The following is a 20,441-nucleotide window of genomic DNA, read 5'->3' on the forward strand; positions in this document are numbered from 1 at the left end:
GATTCAATTCTTACATGACAGTATACATGTTAGAATTCCCATTCTCCCAAATCATCCCACCCTCTCCCTCTCCCTCTGAGTCCAAAAGTCCGTTATACACATCTGTGTCTTTTTTCCTGTCTTGCATACAGGGTCGTCATTGCCATCTTCCTAAATTCCATACATATGTGTTAGTATACTGTATTAGATTCCTTATGTAAGGGATGTCGTCTGACATATCTCTTGGCTGACTTGCTTCACTCAGTATGCCATTCTCTAGGTCCATCCATGGTGCCTCAGATGACTCTATTTCATTCTTTAATGGCCAAGTAGTAGCCTGTTGCATATGTGCACTACGTCTTCTTTATCCATTCTTGTGTCAGCAGACATGTAGGTTGCTTCCATGTCATGGACGTTGTAAACAGAGCTGCAGTGAACATTGGGGTGCATGTATCTTTCTGGGCCTTGTTTTTCTCTGGGTATATGCCCAGGAGTAGGATTGCAGAGTCATATGGTAGCTCTTTGTTAAGGAAAATCCATACTGTTCTCCATAGTGGCTGTACCAGTTTACATTCCTGCCAACAGTACAGGAGGGTTTCTTTCTCTCCACACCCTCTCCAGCATTTGTTGTTTGTGGATTTTTTGATTATAGCCATTCTGACTGGTGTGAGGTGATATCTCGTGGTAGTTTTGATTTGCATTTCTTTGATAACTAGTGATGTTGAACATCTTTTCATGTGCCTATTGGCTATCTGTATGTCCTCTTTGCAGAAATGTCTATTCAGGTCTGCCCATTTTTTGAGTGGGTTGTTTGTATTGATGCTAGTAAGCCTAATAAACTGTTTTGTAAATTTTGGAGACTTAATTCCTTATTGGTCACATCATTTGCAAATGTTTTCTCCCAATCTCTTTTCATTTTGTCCATCATTTCCTTTATTGTGCAAAAGCTTTTGAGTTTAAGTAGGTCCCATTTGTCTATTTGTGCATTTATTTCCATTATTCTGGGACATGGATTAAAAAGATGTTGCTGTGTTGTATGTCAGAGTGTTCTGCCTATGTTTTCCCCTAGGAGTTTTATAGTGTCCAGTCTCACATTTAGATCTTTAATCCATTTTGAGCTTTTTTGTGTGTATGGACTTAAGGAATGATCGAATTTCATTTTTTTTTTTTTACATGTGGCTGTCCAGTTTTCCCAGCACCATTTGTTGAAGAGACTCTTTCCAACATTGTGTAGTCTTGACTCCTTTGTCATAGATTAATTGACCATAGTTACATGGGCTTATTTCTGGGTTTTCTATCCTGTTCTGTTGTCTATATTTCTATTTTTGTACTGGTAACATACTGTTTTGATGACTGTAGCTTTGTAGTATAGTTGGAGGTCATGGAGCCTGATTCTTCTAGCTCCGTTTTTCTTTTAAACATTGCTTTGGCTATCCGGGGTCTTCTGTGTCTCCATACAAATTTTGAGATTTTTTTTATGTTAGTTCTGTGAAAAAATGCCATTGGTAATTTGATAGGGATTACATTGAGTCCGTAGATTACCTTGGGTAGTATAATCATTTTGACAACATTGATTCTTCCAATCCACGAACATGGTATATCTTTCCATCTGTTTATGTCATCTTCAAGTTCTTTCATCAGCATCTTATAGTTTTCAGAGTACGGGTCTTTTGTCTCCTTCAGTTCAGTTCAGTCACTCAGTTGTGTGTGACTCCATGGACTGCAGCACACCAGGCTTCCCTGTCTATCACCAACTCACAAAGCTGCTCAAACTCATATGTCCATCAAGTCAATGATGCCATCTGATCATCTCATCCTCTGTCATCCCTTTCTCCTCATGCCCTCAGTCTTTCCCAGCATCAGGGTCTTTTCCAGTGGGTCAGTTCTTCACATCAGATAGCCAGAGTTTGGGAGCTTCAGCTTCAGCATAAGTCCTTCCAAGGAATATTCAGGACTGATTTCCTTTATGATTGACTGGTTTGATCTCCTTGAAGTCCAAGGGACTTTCAAGAGTCTTCTCCAACACCCCAGTTCAAAAGCATCAATTCTTTGGCACTTTTTTAATGGAAAATTCTCACATCCATACATGACTACTGGAAAAACCATAGCTTTGACTAGACAGACCTTTGTTGGCAAAGTAATGTCTCTCTTTTTAATATGCTGTCTAGGTTGGTCATAACTTTTCTTCCAAGGAGCAAGCATCTTTTAGTTTAATGGCTGCAGTTACATTCTGCAGTGATTTTGGAGCCCAAGAAAATAAAGTCTGTCACTGTTTCCAGTGTCCAGTCCCATCACTTCATGGCAATTAGATGGGAAAACAATGGATACAGGCTTATCATATATGGCCTTTATTATGTTGAGTTATGTAACCTGTATGCCCACTTTCGGAGAAGGCAATGGCACCCCACTCCAGTACTCTTGCCTGGAAAATCCTATGGACAGAGGAGCCTGGTAGGCTGCAGTCCATGGGGTTGCTAGGAGTCAGACACAACTGAACAACTTCACTTTCCCTTTTCACTTTCATGCATTGGAGGAGGAAATGACACCCCACTCCAGTATTCTTGCCTGGAGAATCCCAGGGACGGGGGAGCCTGGCTGGGCTGCTGTCTATGGGGTCGCACAGAGCCAGACACGACTGAAGTGACTTGGCAGCATGCCCACTTTCTGGAGAGCTGTTTTTTTTTTTTAAATCATAAAAAGTAATTTTCTTTTTTTGTGGTATCTTTATCTGGTTTTGGTATCAGGGTGATGGTGGCCTCATAAAATGAGTTGGGAAGTTTTCCTTCCTCTGTGATTTTTTGGAAAAGTTTCAGAAGGATAGTTGTTAACTGTTCTCTAAATGTATGATGGGCTTCCCTGGTGGCTCAGCTGGTAATAAATCCACCTGCAATGTGGGAGACCTGGGTTTGATCCCTGAGTTGGGAAGATCCCCTGGAGGAGGGCATGGCAACCACTCTAGTATTCTGGCCTGGAGAATTCCATGGACTGCATAGCCCATGGGGTCGCAAAGAATCAAATGTTTGATAAAATTGGCCTGGGAAGCCGTCAGGTCCTGGACTTTTGTTTGTTGGGAGGTTTTTAATAATGGTTTCACGTTTAGTGCTTGTGATTGGTCTGTTCATATTTTCTATTTTTTCCTGGTTCACAGTCTACAGAGATTGTACCTTTATAAGAATTTGTGCATTTCTTCCAGCTTGTCCATTTTATTGGCATGTAATTGTTCATAGTAGTCGCTTATGACCCTTAGAATTTCTATGGGGTGAGTTGTAACTTCTCCTTTTTCATTTCTAATTCTGCTGATTTGAGTCTTCTCGAACCTTTTATCCTTGATAAGTCTAGCTAAAGGTTTATCAATTTTATCTTTTCAAAGAACCAGCTTTTAGTTTCATTGATCTTTGTGATTGTTTTCTTTGTCTCTATTTCATTTATTTCAGCTCTAATCTTTATGATTTCCTTCCTTAACTTGAGGTTTTGTTTGTTCTTCTTTCTCTAGTTGTTTTAGATCCAAGTTTAGCTTGTTTATTTGATGTTTTTCTTGCTTCTTGAGGTAAGATTATATTATTATAAACTTCCCTCTAACTGCTTTTGCTGGATGTATATGTGTTATGCTTTGAAAATAGGACTTCAAGCAAAACATTTGTATTCCTTTTGCAGAAATGTTGCTGAAGTGCTGCTGAAAGGGCCAGAGATGCAAGGATTTGGGACACATTTTGAACCTTTAAGCTGTCTGACATTGACCTCCTTTCATTATTAATAAAGAAGAAGCAGGAGCTTAGGATGTATTAACACCAACTCATTAATATACTAACCGGACAATGTTCTGCAACAATTCTACATTGTAGAGCTGGATTGGCAAAAAATAAAATAATTTCTTAGTATACCCAGCTTATAATATGACTCGATGGAGGAAAATTTGATAAGCATGAGAGAAGACCATTCTTTTCATGTTCGTTACAGGTAAGACTGCTGCTTTCTTAGTGGGTAATTTTAATACTTATTTAAACATGTGTTTAACTCTGATCATTTGAAGTTTAAATATGAAAATATTAAAAATATACTAGCCATAGTTAGTATCTTCTTTAAACAGTGTTTTTTTGTTGTTGTTGTTGTGGTTGTAGTAAGTTTTTATATCCTTTCTGTAGGAAAATGGTAGTAGAGAACAATTATATTCTATAGTTTGTTTATTAATGTTCTGTGGAAGAGTTTCTGATTAGTTATTTTAAACTGTGTTACTCTTTTTATAATGCAAATATAAAAGTGAAATATATTTCTAAATCTTCGAGGGTAGAAGATAGATTTTGTAGTGTGGTTGGCTGAACGACCTAATTTTTGTGTTACAATTAGTGATCTTTTATAAATGAGCTTTTAAGAAAAGGGGTGTTAATGTTGGAATGAGTAGGTACTTTCTAAACATGATAAACTAATAATCAGTTTAATATTTAGTAGTAAAATATTAATGATATTTCTGAGACATTTAGGAACAAAGCAAGAATATGTACATCATCATTATTTTACATTTATTTTGGAAGTTATGCTCATTGTTCTTAACTGTAAAATAAACACAGTATTAGAATGGAAGACTTAATTATCAGGTGATTAGATATTAATAGATTCCTTATCAAAACTGTTATGAGTTAATATTAAATAAACATCAGAACTTCTAGCTTTGAATAGCATTCTTATCCCTAATGAGTGAAGATGTTTGATACCAAACCTTAGGTATCTTAGCACTTGCATAGGAAGTAGTGAGATTTACTGTCATTTGCTTTGGAGCTGATGGTTCATGTTAGGGCACGGTGCCAAGAAAGTTTATCTAGGTAAGCTGAGGGCATTTTTATTGCAAATTTAAAAGTTTCAAATGAAAGAAAATGGAAGACATTCAGTATAATTTAAATGAATTTTTAATAGAAATGCTCTCGCTCTACCCTCTGGGGCATAGTTCCAGAAACCTCTGTGTCTAGTGTGAAGTCTTGCCAGTTTTACTTCCTAAATGCTGCTCAGATTCATTTATCCTTCTGGCTTCTCTCCACCAGTGTGGAAGTTCAGTCCCCCATCATCTTCCTTCCAGACTCCCTCCATTCTCCATTCTGGCCTCTTGAATCGCTCTTAAATTTGCCTCCAGAGGGCTCAGGCTGCAGATACAGAGTTAATCATGCAACCTCTGCATAGTCTCTTTGGTGGCTTCTAGTCACCTGCAGGGTGGGGCCATGCTTAACGTAGGACACAGGAGCTTGCGTTACCTGGCCTCTACATGTTCCTTCATCCTTACTTCCTGATCCCTCACTTTGCATTTTGAGCTCTGGTTCCCTGTACGTGACTCAGTGCCCTTGCTCGTGCTACACCCTACGACTTGAATGCCCTTCCTACTTTCTTGGTTTAGCTAATTCTACTCAATATCTAGGAATTTAGCTCAAAAATATTCTTCTGGAAACTGTTTCTGAACTCCATATTTTAAGTGCCCTCTCTGTGCTCACATATCCTATGCATCTCTCTTTCTTAGCACTAACTATATTGAAATTCAGTGTACCTGTTTATATGTGTTTGTCTCCTCCTCCTTTGCCACTCCCCACTTTGACTATTGGCTCCCTTTGGGCAGCCATGATGCCTAGCTTGTCTGGCTCCACATTTGATGGAATGTCCTTTGAATTGCATTGGATATAAACATCAAATGAACTTGATAGTTCACTCTTGAAAATGTTTAACAAGACAGGTAGTAAGATGTTTATCTTTCTTGCTAAATATTTTCAAGAGTGGCTTACTTCTTTTTTAAAAAATTTATTTTTAATTGAAGGATAATTGCTTTACAATATTGTGGTGGTTTCTGCCATACATCAACATGAGTCAACCATAGGTATACCTATGTCCCCTTCCTCTTGAACTTCCTTCCCACTTCCTACCACATCCCACCCCTCTAGGTTGTTACAGAGGCCAGGTTTGAGTTCCCTAAGTTATTCAGCAAATTCCCATTGGCTCTCTGTTTTACATATGGTAGTGTATATATTTCCATGTTTTCAATATTGTAACAATTGATGAGGAGTGGATTGTACCTGTTCCTATAGGAAGATCTTAGATTTATCGTTTTTCATGATATAGCATAGGTCAAACATGGTTATATATTGATATAAGACTTCATCTATAAAAGAAATGTAAAACTTTTAACTATTTTTAGTAAGACTACACCAAACAAATCTCTGGTTTTGTCAGTCCTGTAAAATTAGCATTCTGTGTACTGACTGGATTAGTATATAACTGCAGGTAATAGTTTGTATCCCTATTTTTAGATGTCATGTCCTTATATAGGTTATTTTTCTATCCTGGTAAACACTTAGCATGTAATGTTTTATCCATCTGGTTCTTTCATCGAGGTCCTTGTCTATCCCTGGAGGAGTTTCTGTGGCACAATGTGTTTGTAAATTTTGACATGGAATAATTCTTCAGATACTAAGAAACCTCCTAAGAGATATCAAAATGCTTTATGAAATATTTTGCAACTTATTTATGAAGGTAGAGAGAAATGGAGACCGACAAAATTGGGATTTGTTTCTAAACTTTTAAAACGTGTTCAACTGATTTTAAATAACTATCATTAAATTTTTAGGATTGATAATAGTACTGTGATTGTATTTTTTGAAAATGACTCCATATCTTTTAGAGGTACATACAAAATATTTACAAATGAAATTCTATGTTTTCTAGAATCTACTTCAAAAGTTGTAGAGTGAGAGTGGAAGTAAAGATGAAATATATATGGATAATGTATCATATATTGGTAATTGTTGATGTAGAAAGGTAGATATATCAGGTTCATTATATTAATTTCTCTAGTTTTATATTTCTTTGTTTAGCTTGTTATATACTTGTTTAAGTATAACAAAGAAATATAAGTAAATATTTTTATTTACTTATATAATTATACTTTGTTTACTTATATAATTTATAAGTAAATTATATAAGTAAAAAATATAAGTAAACAAAGAAATTTCCTTGTTTATACTTGTTACTTTGAAGAAAAACATTTCAATACTTTAATATAAAAATTAGGCTACTGCAATTAAGTTGTGAAGGAATGCAATTTTAATATTGAAATTTTCAATTTTGCTAGGTAAATATAGTTATTAATAATATTCTTTCTGAAGAATAGTTTGAGGTAATGTGGAGTGGTAGAAAGAACACTGGATTTAGAGACAAAGACAGGATTTCACCTCTCAGTTTTGCCATCGTATGATCTTAAGCAGGACACTGAGCATCATTTTCCCCTTCTATAATAATACCCATCTCACAGCATCATTTTGAGGATGAAATTTATTATAATGTATAGAATAATCACTTTTAAAACCAAGTTACAGATCAGAATTTAAATTTAATGCAAGATAGTTTTGCACTTTCCCTTTGACAAAGTAAACTAGAATAACTAGATACATGTGGTAGACTGGATAGATGAAAATTGTTTATGGCAGCTAGGACTGGTGATAAAGGATCTATGCCCAATTAAAACACACAGAAGGTGGAACTAGGGGTCACAGTGGGCCAGTCGACAGCCACAGGAGACAGCGCAGTGGAGAAGGTGCAGGGCACTCTTGCTTTGATCTTAAGTCCTGAATCCCATCATTTATTCTTAATTAGTATATAAGCCTTTGAAGGGAAGTCAGATTTGGACGGAACTGGTTATTAATTTTTTTAATGTAGCATCAAGATTTTAATCTTCTTTTGCTTTCATTGATATACTGTAAACACAAGAAACCAAAAAGAAGGAAGTAAAGAAAAAAATCAAGTTGTAGGAGAAAAGTAAAAAATAATAAAACGTAAAAGTTAAAATAAGTTGAAATGTTGTGAGGTTGTACAGAAGATGAAGATTTAAAGCTGTAATGTTCAATCTGTTGACAAAAATGTAAACATTTCAGTCAAAAATAGTAGTGCTGTCTTTATACTTACTAGAAATGTACTTTTTTTTTGATTATATAATTCAGTGGGCCATTAGGAAGAATGAAAAGAAAACTTAATATGTGGGATATATTTTAATGGAGAGATATTTTCCTGACTTGTCTTCTAATCTTCGTATGTTCTTTGTTTTCAACCCAACTGGTAAACAGATGAAGTAATTCTATTCTCTCATAGAGACAGAGAGGATATGAAATTACTTTCTCTGTTACTATTTAATGATCTTCTAAAAAATTTATAAACCAACCTTCCTTCACTGTTTTGCAATTAGCTAAATTTGAGGTGTTGGAGACTTTGCCAGAACATTGACTTCTCTTCCAATAAAATACATCAGAACTATACTATATGTCAAAATAAACTCATAAGCTAGAGAGTTGGAGCTTTATTTTGAACATTTGTTACTGAAATGATTTTCTAAGGTAGATTGTCCTATAGGGCACTCTCACCTTTGAGGACGGCAGTGTAGCCAGCAGGGTTCCAGGTAGCTATCACTGTTTGCAATGAGAATTATGTAAAATACCTTTTAAAAAATTTGTAATCCTTAGGGTGCCGTTCAGCCTTATAGTTGAGTTTTATGGGGTGCAACAGCATTTGGATCGATGGTTCCATTATAATGTTTTGTAAATTTAAGTTCAGAGCATCAAATGTTTGTGGTGAAGATATTTATCTGAAGAAGATGCTTCTCTGTTTTATATGGATATACTGTTATTAACTTCCAATTTTTACACATCCTATATATGGACAGTTCTGACAAAAAAGTTAATCATTAGTCAATCTTAGAAGGAAAGGGAAATTATTTGTGCTAACTGGAGGATTATAACTCTGGAGACAGTCTTTCAGACAGCTTTAAGGACTACTCTGCCTGAGAAGTCAAGGCACAGTAATACAAGTTTTTGAGACAGGGAGAGTTTTACATCAAAGTAGCATGTTGACAGTTTACATCACCCAACAAGGTGAGTAGTGGATTACTGTGACCCCTTACAGGATTGAGAAAAATGTTTTCTCCTACGGAGTTCTGTGCTAGCTCCAGGAGTAGTTGCCTTCTGGTGGGGGGAGGGGCAAGTAGGAATTCCTGTGTCTTCTAAGGGGATCCAGTTAATGTATTACACAGATACACAATGCACGAGGTAGTGGCTCAAATGGCAGAGAAATTTTTATGTTAATTTTTTTGTCCCGCTTTAAAAATAAATTTGTTTCAATAGCCTTTTTTTAATTAATTTCCTGGCCAGCAACCTAATCATCCTGGATTGATGGTTCCGCAGGTGACGACAGTTTCTCTCTCTCTCCCTTGGTGAAGCCATGTGCCATCACTAGTATTCTGTCGTATGGTGGCATGTAATTTTTTAAACCAATACTCTGTTGATGGGCGTTTAAACTGTGGCTTTTTGCTTCTGTTACCATCCTTTGAAATTTGTATTGATGTAGCTTTAAAATAAACTCCTAGTGGTGAAATTGCTCAACATATAATTTTTTCCATAATTGGTATTATGCTTAAAATTTGTTAATAGAAACAGTAATGTATTTTATGTGTAAAAATGTCTTTTCCAATTTTTCCCCCATGGTAATTCTTAGAAGTTCTGTGGTTTCAGTATTTAGACAAATAAAGATAACTAGCTCAAGTACTGCATCTGGCAAAAGAACCCTTTGATGAAACCATGTTTTTACATATTAATCTTTTGCTGACTCATTTCTCTTCACACGTGCGATATACCAGTAACCTCATAAGACCTTAAACAAAAGTAATCTTTTTTCTTTTATGAATTCTTTCATATTCAAAAACAAAGGAAAGTTTTCACTTGTAAAAGACAAATAGGCTTTATTAATTTGAAGTGACCTATAAAGAAATATAAAACAGCAATTTAAGATTTCTAGTAAACTAATTTATTTTACTATGTGCTTTAGCTCTCCCCACCCCATCCCCACTCTAATGTTAAAGCAAAATATTAAAAAGAGGTTAACTTGCATTATTTTACCTTGATTTATAAAGTGAGGGTGAAGTCACTAGTCTAACTGTGAATAAGCAGTTTAGCCTTTGGCTAAATTATTTTTTAAAAAAAAGACACTTGGATATGAAGCTTAAAAATTACCTCTTAGAGATGACTACTTTTATCTACTTATTCTGAGCGAGAATTCTGCTTTGAACCTTTGGCTCTGTTTGTCTAGACTTTTCATCTAGCTTCATCTGATTTATTTTCCACTTTTACAACCCCATTTTAATTTATGACTTTAAGGATCCTTGAAATTTTATAGGCTAAAAGATAGCACCTGAAGAAATGTATTAATTGACCTGCTACTAAAAGTACAGAACGTCATCATATTTCAATGAGTTTAGGATGAGTGGTGATTTAATTCACATTTCCTGTTACAGGAGTGATTCTCAACCCTGGCTTGTACATTGGAATTACCTGGGAGCTTTTAAACAATTCTGAGGGCATACCTCATGCCCAGGGGAGTGGGACCCAGAGTTGAGTTCTAACAAGTGCTCCACGTGAGCTCTACTATTGTGCAGCCGGGATCGAGAACCACCATTCCTGTGGAGTTGCTCAAAGACAGTTCTAGTAAGAAGTAATTTAGTGCTGCTCTAAACATTAAAATGCTTGATGAGCTAAATCAGAGTCTTCCAAAGGGTGGTGGTATACCACTGGTAGTACCTAAGTTTATTTTACTCACTTTTTTTTTTTAAATTGAAGGCTAATTACTTTACAATATTGTGGTGGTTTTTGCCATACATTCACATGAATCAGCCATGGGTGTACATGTGTTCCCCATCCTGAACCTCCCACCCACCTCCCTCCCCATCCCATCCCTCAGGGTCATCCCAGTGCACCAGCCCTGAGCACCCTGTCTTAATAGTTACATATTTGTTTTGATGTGCATTAGAAAAGTGAGTATCACATCAAACTCAATTTCATGGATCCTGCTTTGGATGAAGCTAGATTTTTTTTTTTTTTTAATGTGCTATGCTTAGTCACTGAGTCATGTCCGACTCTTTGCAACCCCATGGACTGCAACCCACCAGGTCCCTCTGTCCATGGGGATTCTCCAGGCAAGAATACTGGAGTGGGTTGCCATGCCCTCCTCTAGGGGATCTTCCCAACCCAGGGACTGAACCCAGGTCTCCCACGTTGCAGGCAGATTCTTTACTGTCTGAGCCACCAGAGAAGCCAGTCAATGGCACATGCCAATTGAAAGGAATCTGCCAAATACAGAAATACATTTAAGCGAATGATTGCGTGGTACATAGACATGGCAGAAATCATGAAAATGTTGAAGCCCCACCATGGCAACTTTGGTGAAGAGCACCTACTAAAGTGTAGGATTAGAATTAGAAGTATTGGTGTTTTTTCTCTTAGATATATTTATAGTAACTTAATTCTTCTGACTTTAAAAATTTAGTGACAGACTTTGAGAATTAGAATTCTGCAAATCTTTAAATCATTGCTTTCTAACATAAGGTTTCTTAACACTTCTTTCATGGAAATGTACCTTGTACCTGAAGATATTTGCTCTTCTATTTTTCTACAGTATAGGTGAACCTGTGGTAAGACAAGGAAGGAGTGTGTGTGTGTGTGTGTGTGTGTGTGTGTGTGCACGCATGCCTGCACGCATATGAGTTCACCTGAGTATGATATAGAGATGTGTGGTTGGAGGGGCTGAGTAGATCACCTGCATACCTGGATAGAGAAGAGTATTACTTAAAGGACTTCTCCTCCCACAGGCATTCCTTTTCTCCCCAAACTCCCAGAAAGTCCGTTAGTCTGCCATAACTCAGAACAGTTTAGGAAACACTATTTTAGATTCTCTCATTGGTAAAACAGGTTGCTCTGGGTGAGCCAATTAGAATGAGCTCTGTTGACAAAAAAAAAGTAATCCATGGGTCTAAGAAAGAAATGAAATATTTTATTCAAGCCAAATTGAGGATTATAACCTGGGAACACCTCTCAGAAAACTCAGAGAATTGTTCTGCCCCTTTGAGGTCCAAGCACTGTACATTAGATGACATATTACTGACATTTTTCACAATTCACATCTACCTGTACAAAGTAAGAAATGTGTAATGGATCACTGTGGCTCCTTACAAGACCTCCTAAGGGGTCGTTGTGACCCCTGATGAGACTGAGAAGGAATCTTATCTCTAAGGAGGTCTGGTTAATGCAGATGCGCAACACACACAAAAGGGGAGGAAGGAGGCCAAATGAGCAGAAGAAAAATCTTATTTCAGTCTTCCTCCTCTTGCCGTAAAATGTGGATTTTATTTCATCAGCTCCATATAGAGATGTTTGGCTATCCTATAAAAAAAGACCTCTTGTGTTCTTTTCCCCATGGGGGCCCAGTGTGCAGTGGCTGCATCAGCACCCTCCTCAGTAGTATATGCAGCCTGTTGCTCTCCGGGTTGTCCTAAAGGACCTTGGAGACACCCCTTTCTAGTGGACACTCATGACTGGCTTGCTGTCCCCAGTCTTGGCTCCAGACAGGTATGCAGAGTGCCTTTGGAAAGCCCCAGGGCGCAGTGGCCATGGTCCATGTTGGCCAAGTCATAACATCCATCTGCACCAAGCTACAGAACAAGGAGCATGTGACTGAGGCTCTCTGCAGGGCCAAATTCAAGTTCTCTGGCCACCAGAAGATCCACATCTCCCCAGGAGTGGGGATCTACTAGGTTTAGTGTCGATGAACTTGAAAACACGGTGGCAGGAAAGTGGCTTATCCCAGATGGCTGTGAGGCCAAGTGCGTCCCTGATCGCAGGTCTCTGAACAGATGGCGGGCCCCGCACTCATGAGAGCCCTGGTGCTGTCCCCTCCTCACTCACGCCCACCAATAAACCCTACTTCCTGCCAAAATAAGACCTTTGTGGTTGAGAGACATTTGAATAGGCAGATTAGCTTTTGCTATAAAGTTTGCTGTTTTATCAATAGTGTGTATATACTTCAGTTGTAGAGACAGCTGTTGTAAGCAAGAATTGCCACAGTCCGCATTGAAATTATATTGTTGGAAGTTAAAGACACTGTGATGCAGTTGTAATGTAATGTTGTAAATGTCTGTCCTATGTAATTTTATAGAATGGAAGCCTCTTGCCTTGAACTGGCCTTGGAAGGGGAGCGTCTGTGTAAATCTGGAGACTGCCGTGCTGGTGTGTCATTCTTTGAAGCTGCAGTTCAAGTCGGAACTGAAGACTTAAAAACTCTTAGCGCTATTTACAGCCAGCTGGGCAATGCTTATTTCTATTTGCATGATTATGCCAAAGCACTAGAATACCATCATCATGATTTAACTCTTGCAAGGTAATTAATTTAAGCTTTTTCATACTTTATCCCTAAATTAACTGTCACTTTAAGAAACATTTTCATTCAATTAAAAAAATGAATAGTACATTTAATGAGTTTTAATTCATTAGCGTTCCATTTAAAAACTAATCTTTAGGCTGAACACAGTTTAATTAAGTAAATGAATAGTGGTGAAATGATGTTAGAGTTTAATTAAGTGAATGAAAATTATGTTTAAATACAGAAATGTAAGTTTAAAATTTTTATTTAAAGTTGGTTTTAAGAATAATGAGTCTTTCTTACCTTAAGCATGTCAACTGTTCTCTAGGGAAAACTGTATTCTGGCTGCTTTATATTTTAACACATTGTTTTCTTTTCTTTAAACCCCAGGACTATTGGAGACCAGTTGGGGGAAGCTAAAGCTAGTGGTAATCTGGGAAATACTTTAAAAGTTCTTGGGAATTTTGATGAAGCTATAGTTTGTTGTCAGCGACACCTGGATATTTCCAGAGAGCTTAATGACAAGGTAATGAGGAAACTTTAGATGGCAGGCCAAATGTTTTCATTGAAATTGCTTTGTGTTTTAATCCTATTTAATTATTCTGTAGTTTATCTAAAAGTTAATACTAAAAAGAAAGTATAGAAAAATGAGAGAAGAGAAACAAAAAAATTTTTAATAGATGAGAAAAAGAAATCATAAGAGGTCCTTCTTTCATACATGGTCATATGTTTTGTGGTTCTGTATGGATGGCTGATGTAAACATTTTTTTCTCTTGACCATAATATCAAGGATGTTACAAATAAGTATATATGATAAGCATTGTAATACTGGCCTCTGATTTCAAAATGTAAACTGCTGATATCTTCGTCTAGGTGGGAGAAGCAAGAGCACTTTACAACCTTGGAAATGTGTATCATGCCAAAGGGAAAAGTTTTGGCTGCCCTGGTCCTCAGGATGTAGGAGAATTTCCAGAAGAAGTAAGAAATGCTCTGCAGGCAGCCGTGGATTATTATGAGTGAGTAGCCCTGATGCAGTCATGTGGTCCACCTCAGACAGTAGTAAAGTTTTTAAGTTTAGCAGACATTTTAAAATCATAGACCAGTAAGTAAAATAAACCATCAAGTTGCTGCTAAAATGTTACAGTGTTCTATTAGTAGTAATCTCCTCCCTACCCAGGAAAACTTTCATTTAAACTGCAGACCAGTGCCACTTAGTGGCGCAAATAAGAAATACCAGTAGTGAGTCTTAGGTTATTCGGAGTCTTTTATCAACAGACTTTCATAGAACTTAGCTGTATAGGTTCTAAGATTACTCTGTCCTGGACTTTGAGAAGAAACCTACCTGAATGGTTGAGTAAAATATTCCCAGTTATTTCCTGTAACCACCCTCCAGCATAGACATATCATTAAAATCTGGCACATTATGGCTGTAAGCTTATTTACATTTTTTTTTCCGATAAAGAATTCAATTTGTAGGGAAGCTCATCAGTAGGGCTAGGAGCTGAGTGTGCTTAGTCACTCTATCCCATGTCCCTTGGGAAGGTGTGAGACTAGGGCCATAGAGCGGCCCTAACGGGGCCTTCCCTGAGCTTCGGGGAGGTGAGTTCCCAGAGAACAGGGCTCCGTGTAAGGGCAGACTGGGCAGGAGATGCTATGGACCTTGCCCTTGCAGAGGGGCCTGGCAAATGCCTCCTTAGCCAGAGTTTGGAACAGACTCACCACCAGCGAAGTGAGTTCAACGGCTGAGGTGAGGTACCCTGCGTGGGGGCCTCATAACCCAATTCAGACTACTCCCGCCCGTAAAAAAAAATAATAATAAAAGAATTCGATTTGTAAATAAAAATCAATAAATGGTTTTCTCAACCTTGTTTATTTGTTTTTTAAAAAACTCTTTGTTATCACTTAGGGAAAACCTATCACTAGTGACTGCTTTGGGTGACCGAGCAGCCCAAGGACGTGCCTTTGGAAATCTTGGAAACACGCATTACCTCCTTGGCAACTTCAGGGATGCAGTTATAGCTCATGAACAGGTACAGTAAGGCTTTGGAGACAGAACATTTTCCTCATCAGTGTTTTGAACAGCTTTCAGATTTTCTTTAGTTTTATCTAATCAAAACTTTCTGTTTCAGCGTCTCCTTATTGCAAAAGAATTTGGAGATAAAGCAGCTGAAAGAAGAGCATACAGCAACCTTGGAAATGCGTATATTTTTCTTGGTGAATTTGAAACTGCCTCTGAATACTACAAGTTAGTCTAATATTTCTGTAGATAAATGTAAAATGGTTAGTTATGCAGTCCAATAAATCATAGGCTTTGGGTTTATAACGTTTTTGGTGCATTTAAGCAGCAGGACCTTTGGCTCTCTAAGTCTCAGTCTTCTCATCTGTAATCAAAGATATCAGTACTTTGCTCTGGGGATTGTTATGAGGACTGAATGAAAGAATACATTAAGCATTTATTTAGCACAGTACTTGACACACAGTGCTCGATACGTATTATTGTTAACAGTTAGTAGCAGCAGCATAGCCCCTTTATATTTTTATTAGTTTTTATCTTTAAAACTGTTTTCAATGACATTCTAAACATGTAAAGTCTTTTACACTGGTTCAGCATGTGTGGTGTTTATATTTACATGGTCCCCCACCACCAATTATGGGTTTGCAGAGAGGCCACATGAAGCCTGGTAACAAACAGATGCCCTAGTTTCCTCCAGCAATTGCTTAATTTCCCCCACCTCATCCTAACATCTTCTCGAGTACTTCTCCCACCCTCTCTGCCTATCTTTGGTTCTCTCTATAAGCTGAGGCCCTTTCACTGGAGTAGCACTCCCAGCTTCTTCTGAGACAGTCTTTTTAAGCTATTGGTAGGCTCGAAACATACATGATAGCAAAGTTTGGACTGCTTCATTTTGCCTGATCTTTGCTTTCTAGATTGTTTGGTGTTTTCTCTAATTAGTGGGAATTGAAGGTCCATACAGACCTTAGGCAGAAGCCAATATGACTGAACCAAAGACACAGTGACTGATTTATATTTTGTTAAAAAGTCTAATGTGAGAGAGATCTGGAAAGTTTATCTAAAAAAAAAAGTAAAATTGCTTTAGGTCCATGTTAAAAACTAGAATGTCATCCCATTTAAACTTCAACTAATGGTTGGTATTTGTTGATTGACCAGTTAGATGTGAAATAACCTTCTAAATAAAATACATCACTATACAAAGAATATATACTTTGATTTTAAATATAAAAGTTTTTTTTATATTTTTTTATATTTTTTAAATCCAAAAGACATAGAAAAGTCTTAACAAATGATGTATTTGTATTAAATACTGAAAAGTTTGGTAATAAAGTAGAGATGGTGGCTGCTTGACTAAAGAAGCATGAGTATAAAGTAATGAAACTTACTCCTGCCCCACACACCCACAAGCAAGGAGAACCCAGAACTTCATACATATTACAAAAATACTGGTTAAAAATATTTTTGGAACTCTTCTTTGGAATTGTTTTCAGAGCCACACTGGAAAACTATCTTAATATTATAGGTCTTTAATAGAAAGGATAGAAACAGTAGTTGGTAAACCTACTTTAGTAACAGAGTTTGGTTATAGAAAGACTTCCAACCACTTTCAAATTAACTGTATTCTCAAAGGATAACCGTATGCCAGAAAGGATTGTGTCACAGGATCAGAAGACAATTCCAAAAGTCTTCCAAAAATGTTTGCGAGGACAGGCAATGTTAGAGTAAGTGTGTGGCCTCGCTGGGTGACAAATTTGAAAGTATCATCATTAAATAATTTCAGGTTTGTTTGCTTACTAGAACTATCATATTATCATATACATATTTTTAATATAGTTATAATGATATGAAGTATTTATACTGTTTGGCAGAAATTATAGGAAAGAGTCATTTATATTATTGGCTCCAAAAGCATCTGTAGATTGAAGCACTGATGATAATAATAACAAAACACTAACACTTATTAGCTTCTGCTGGGAGCAAGATGCTATGCTAAGCACATTATATATGCTAATTCATTTAATCCTAACAAAACTTGTTTCTTACATACGACGAAACTAGTGCATAGAGAGGATGAGTGACTTGTCCCAGTTATAGATGTACTAACTCACAAAGCTGGGATTTGAACCCAGTCAGCCTGGCTCTAGGGCCCATGCTCTTAACTACTGCACTGGCTTCTCATTGGTGATTCCACAAGGTTCAGTTCAGCTCAGTCGCTCAGTCGTGTCCAACTCTTTGCGACCCCATGAATTGCAGCACGCCAGGCCTCCCTGTCCATCACCATCTCCCGGAGTTCACTCAGACTCACGTCTATCGAGTCTGTGATGCCATCCAGCCATCTCATCCTTGGTTGTCCCCTTCTCCTCCTGCCCCCCAATCTCTCCCAGCATCAGAGTCTTTTCCAGTGAGTCAACTCTTCCCATGAGGTGTCCAAAGTACTGGAGCTTCAGCTTTAGCATCATTCCTTCCAAAGAAATCCCAGGGTTGATCTCCTTCAGAATGGACTGATTGGCTCTCCTTGCAGTCCAAGGGACCCTCAAGAGTCTTCTCCAACACCACAGTTCAAACGCATCAATTCTTCGGCACTCAGCTTCTTCACAGTCCAATTCTCACATCCATACATGACCACAGGAAAAACCATAGCCTTGACTAGCCGGACCTTGGTCGGCTAAGTAATGTCTCTGCTTTTGAATATACTATCTAGGTTGGTCGTAACTTTTCTTCCAAGGAGTAAGCGTCTTTTAATTTCATGGCTGCAGTCACCATCTGCAGTGATTTTGGAGCCCCCAAAAATAAAGTCTGACACTGTTTCCACTGTTTCCCCATCTATTTCCCATGAGGTGATAGGACCAGATGCCATGATCTTCATTTTCTGAATGTTGAGCTTTAAGCCAACTTTTTCACTCTCCTCTTTCACTTTCATCAAGAGGCTTTTTAGCTCCTCTTCACTTTCTGCCATAAGGGTGGTGTCATCTGCATATCTGAGGTTATTGATATTTCTTGGTTAACATTTAAATGTGGCATTTCATATTTTTCATGAATTGGTGACTTGTGGCCTATACAAAGCAATTTACATTAAGTATTTTCAGTTTTGACAAAATGTAAAGGCAACAGTATGATGTATGTAGACAAACTGACTTAATGTTATTGCACTGCAACAGGGAAGTTCAGTTCAGTCGCTCAGTTGTGTCCGACTCTTTGTGACCCCATGGACTGCAGCATGCCAGGCGTCCCTCTATCACCAATGCCCAGAGTTTACTCAAACTCATTTCCATTAAGTCAGTGATGCCATCCAACCATCTCATCCTCTGTTGTCCCCTTCTACTCGGGCCTTCAGTCTTTTCCAGCATCAGGGTCTTTTCAGTTGAGACAGCTCTTCACATCAGGTGGCCAAAGTATTGGAGTTTCAGCTTCAACACTGGTCCTTCCAATGAATATTCAGGACTGATTTTCTTTAGGATGGACTGGTTGGATCTCCTTGCAGTCCAAGGGACTCTCAAGAGTCTTCTCCAACACCACCGTTCAAAAGCATCAATTCTTTGGCAACAGGGAAAGGTTTTTTTAAATGTTAAAAATACTGTTACTCTTTAGAGGCACTTGATCTCATGGATCAATTCTTCTTTTATCTGGGGAATTAATAGGACTCTTACATTTATTCTAAAAGTCTGGATTTGTTTTTTGTGTTTCAAGGACGTCTTTTCATTTTACCTAGAAGTAGGGGAGAAAGTATGGGATATTAGGCCCTAAGGTAGATTTACTTTAAAGGCAGGAGGAAAAGTGAGTTTTATTATATGTTTACTATAGCCAATAATAAAAATGATCTTTATGTAAGAATTAATTTGTTTTTTCAGAAAGACTCTACTGTTGGCTCGCCAGCTTAAAGACAGAGCTATAGAAGCACAGTCGTGCTACAGTCTTGGAAACACATATACTTTACTTCAAGACTATGAGAAGGCCATTGACTATCATCTGAAGCACTTAACAATTGCTCAAGAGCTTAATGATAGGTAAGTTCTACACCTTTTTATTGTTGTGATGATAAAATATAGATATATTGTTGAATCCCTAGAATTTTTCCTTTAAGTTTCTTTTTTGGTTTGCTTTGTTTTCTTTTTAATTTCTTTATAAGGTATCTTCTCTGTTTCAGTAGCATTCTCTGTATGCTAGCATATGTTTTGAAGGGCTAGCACATATTAGAGGATTTGACTGGTTCCATATAATCTTGAACCAAGATCAGTAAATAGGTCACAAATTCACATGCCTGCAAAGGTCCTCCTGACTAGATCAGTGTGGAAATTGTGGTGAAATTCGATATTACTCCTAATGTTAAGGGGACAGCTGCTATTTGACTCCAGCTAAGTGTCACAGGCCAGGAATGACAATCCAAAGCCACCTCTTTTTTCAAGAGAAGGGAGGATTTCTGAGTTTTATATAAAATATCCTGATTTTTAAATGTTGATGGCTAATTCTTTTTGTTTTTTTAACTATATGAGAAAACAGAATTTTTGTGCAGGACTTTAGTTTCTGACATTTGCTTTAAATAGGATAGAGTTTTATTTCAGTGTGAAGAATTTATATATTTATTTAAAATGAAATATGCTAATTCAAGAGGTAGTGAGTTCTGTCTTCCTTGTGGTGAGTGATTACCCAGTAAGGCTGTCATAGAAAGAAAATGGGGTATTTGAATTACAAGACCTATCCCTGGGACTTTATTTATAATACACTACATGTTTAAAAAGGATCTTTTCCATTTTAAAACTTGACTCTGAGTTCAGTATTATCTGGATATTTTAACACAGTTGTCCCTTGATATCTATGGTAGTTAAGATTCCAGGACCTCTGTTGATACCAAAAGCCATGGAGACTCAAGTCTCTTGTGTAAAATGGTGTAGTACAACCGGCCCTCCATATCCAGGAGTTTCTCAGATCACGGTTGAATCCCCAGATGCAGAACCTGAAGCAGACCAACTGTATAGCTCTAGCATGATAGTTTGTTCTTTATAAGAAAGACCAAATAAATTAAAAAAAAATTTTTATACCTTTAATTACTACTTGATAGATTTTATTCTTCACATTGACTTCCTTTCAGATAACTGTATGTTAACTTTGAATGATTTTGTAGAATTGGTGAAGGAAGAGCATGTTGGAGCTTAGGAAATGCATACACAGCTCTAGGAAATCATGACCAAGCGATGCATTTTGCTGAAAAACACTTGGAAATTTCAAGAGAGGTATGAAACTAAAAAAT

The 20,441-nt window shown here is 37.4% G+C and overlaps 1 protein-coding gene across 2 annotated transcripts in view; it reads left to right on the forward strand.

Moving 5' to 3' along the window:
• The window catches only part of GPSM2 (G-protein signaling modulator 2), a 51,117-nt gene that overhangs the window by 11,982 nt on the left and 18,694 nt on the right, over positions 1–20,441 (forward strand). For both annotated transcript variants that reach the window (XM_018045844.1, XM_005677969.3), the window contains exons 2-9: positions 3,634–3,936; positions 12,979–13,200; positions 13,573–13,708; positions 14,056–14,198; positions 15,089–15,212; positions 15,312–15,427; positions 19,045–19,200; positions 20,316–20,424. In XM_018045844.1, coding sequence (XP_017901333.1) covers positions 3,881–3,936; positions 12,979–13,200; positions 13,573–13,708; positions 14,056–14,198; positions 15,089–15,212; positions 15,312–15,427; positions 19,045–19,200; positions 20,316–20,424 — 1,062 coding nt within the window. In that variant the 5' untranslated portion in view covers positions 3,634–3,880. The remainder of the gene's footprint in view (positions 1–3,633; positions 3,937–12,978; positions 13,201–13,572; positions 13,709–14,055; positions 14,199–15,088; positions 15,213–15,311; positions 15,428–19,044; positions 19,201–20,315; positions 20,425–20,441) is intronic.

Source organism: Capra hircus, chromosome 3, assembly GCF_001704415.2.
Source record: "Capra hircus breed San Clemente chromosome 3, ASM170441v1, whole genome shotgun sequence".
Classification (NCBI taxonomy): domain Eukaryota; kingdom Metazoa; phylum Chordata; class Mammalia; order Artiodactyla; family Bovidae; genus Capra; species Capra hircus.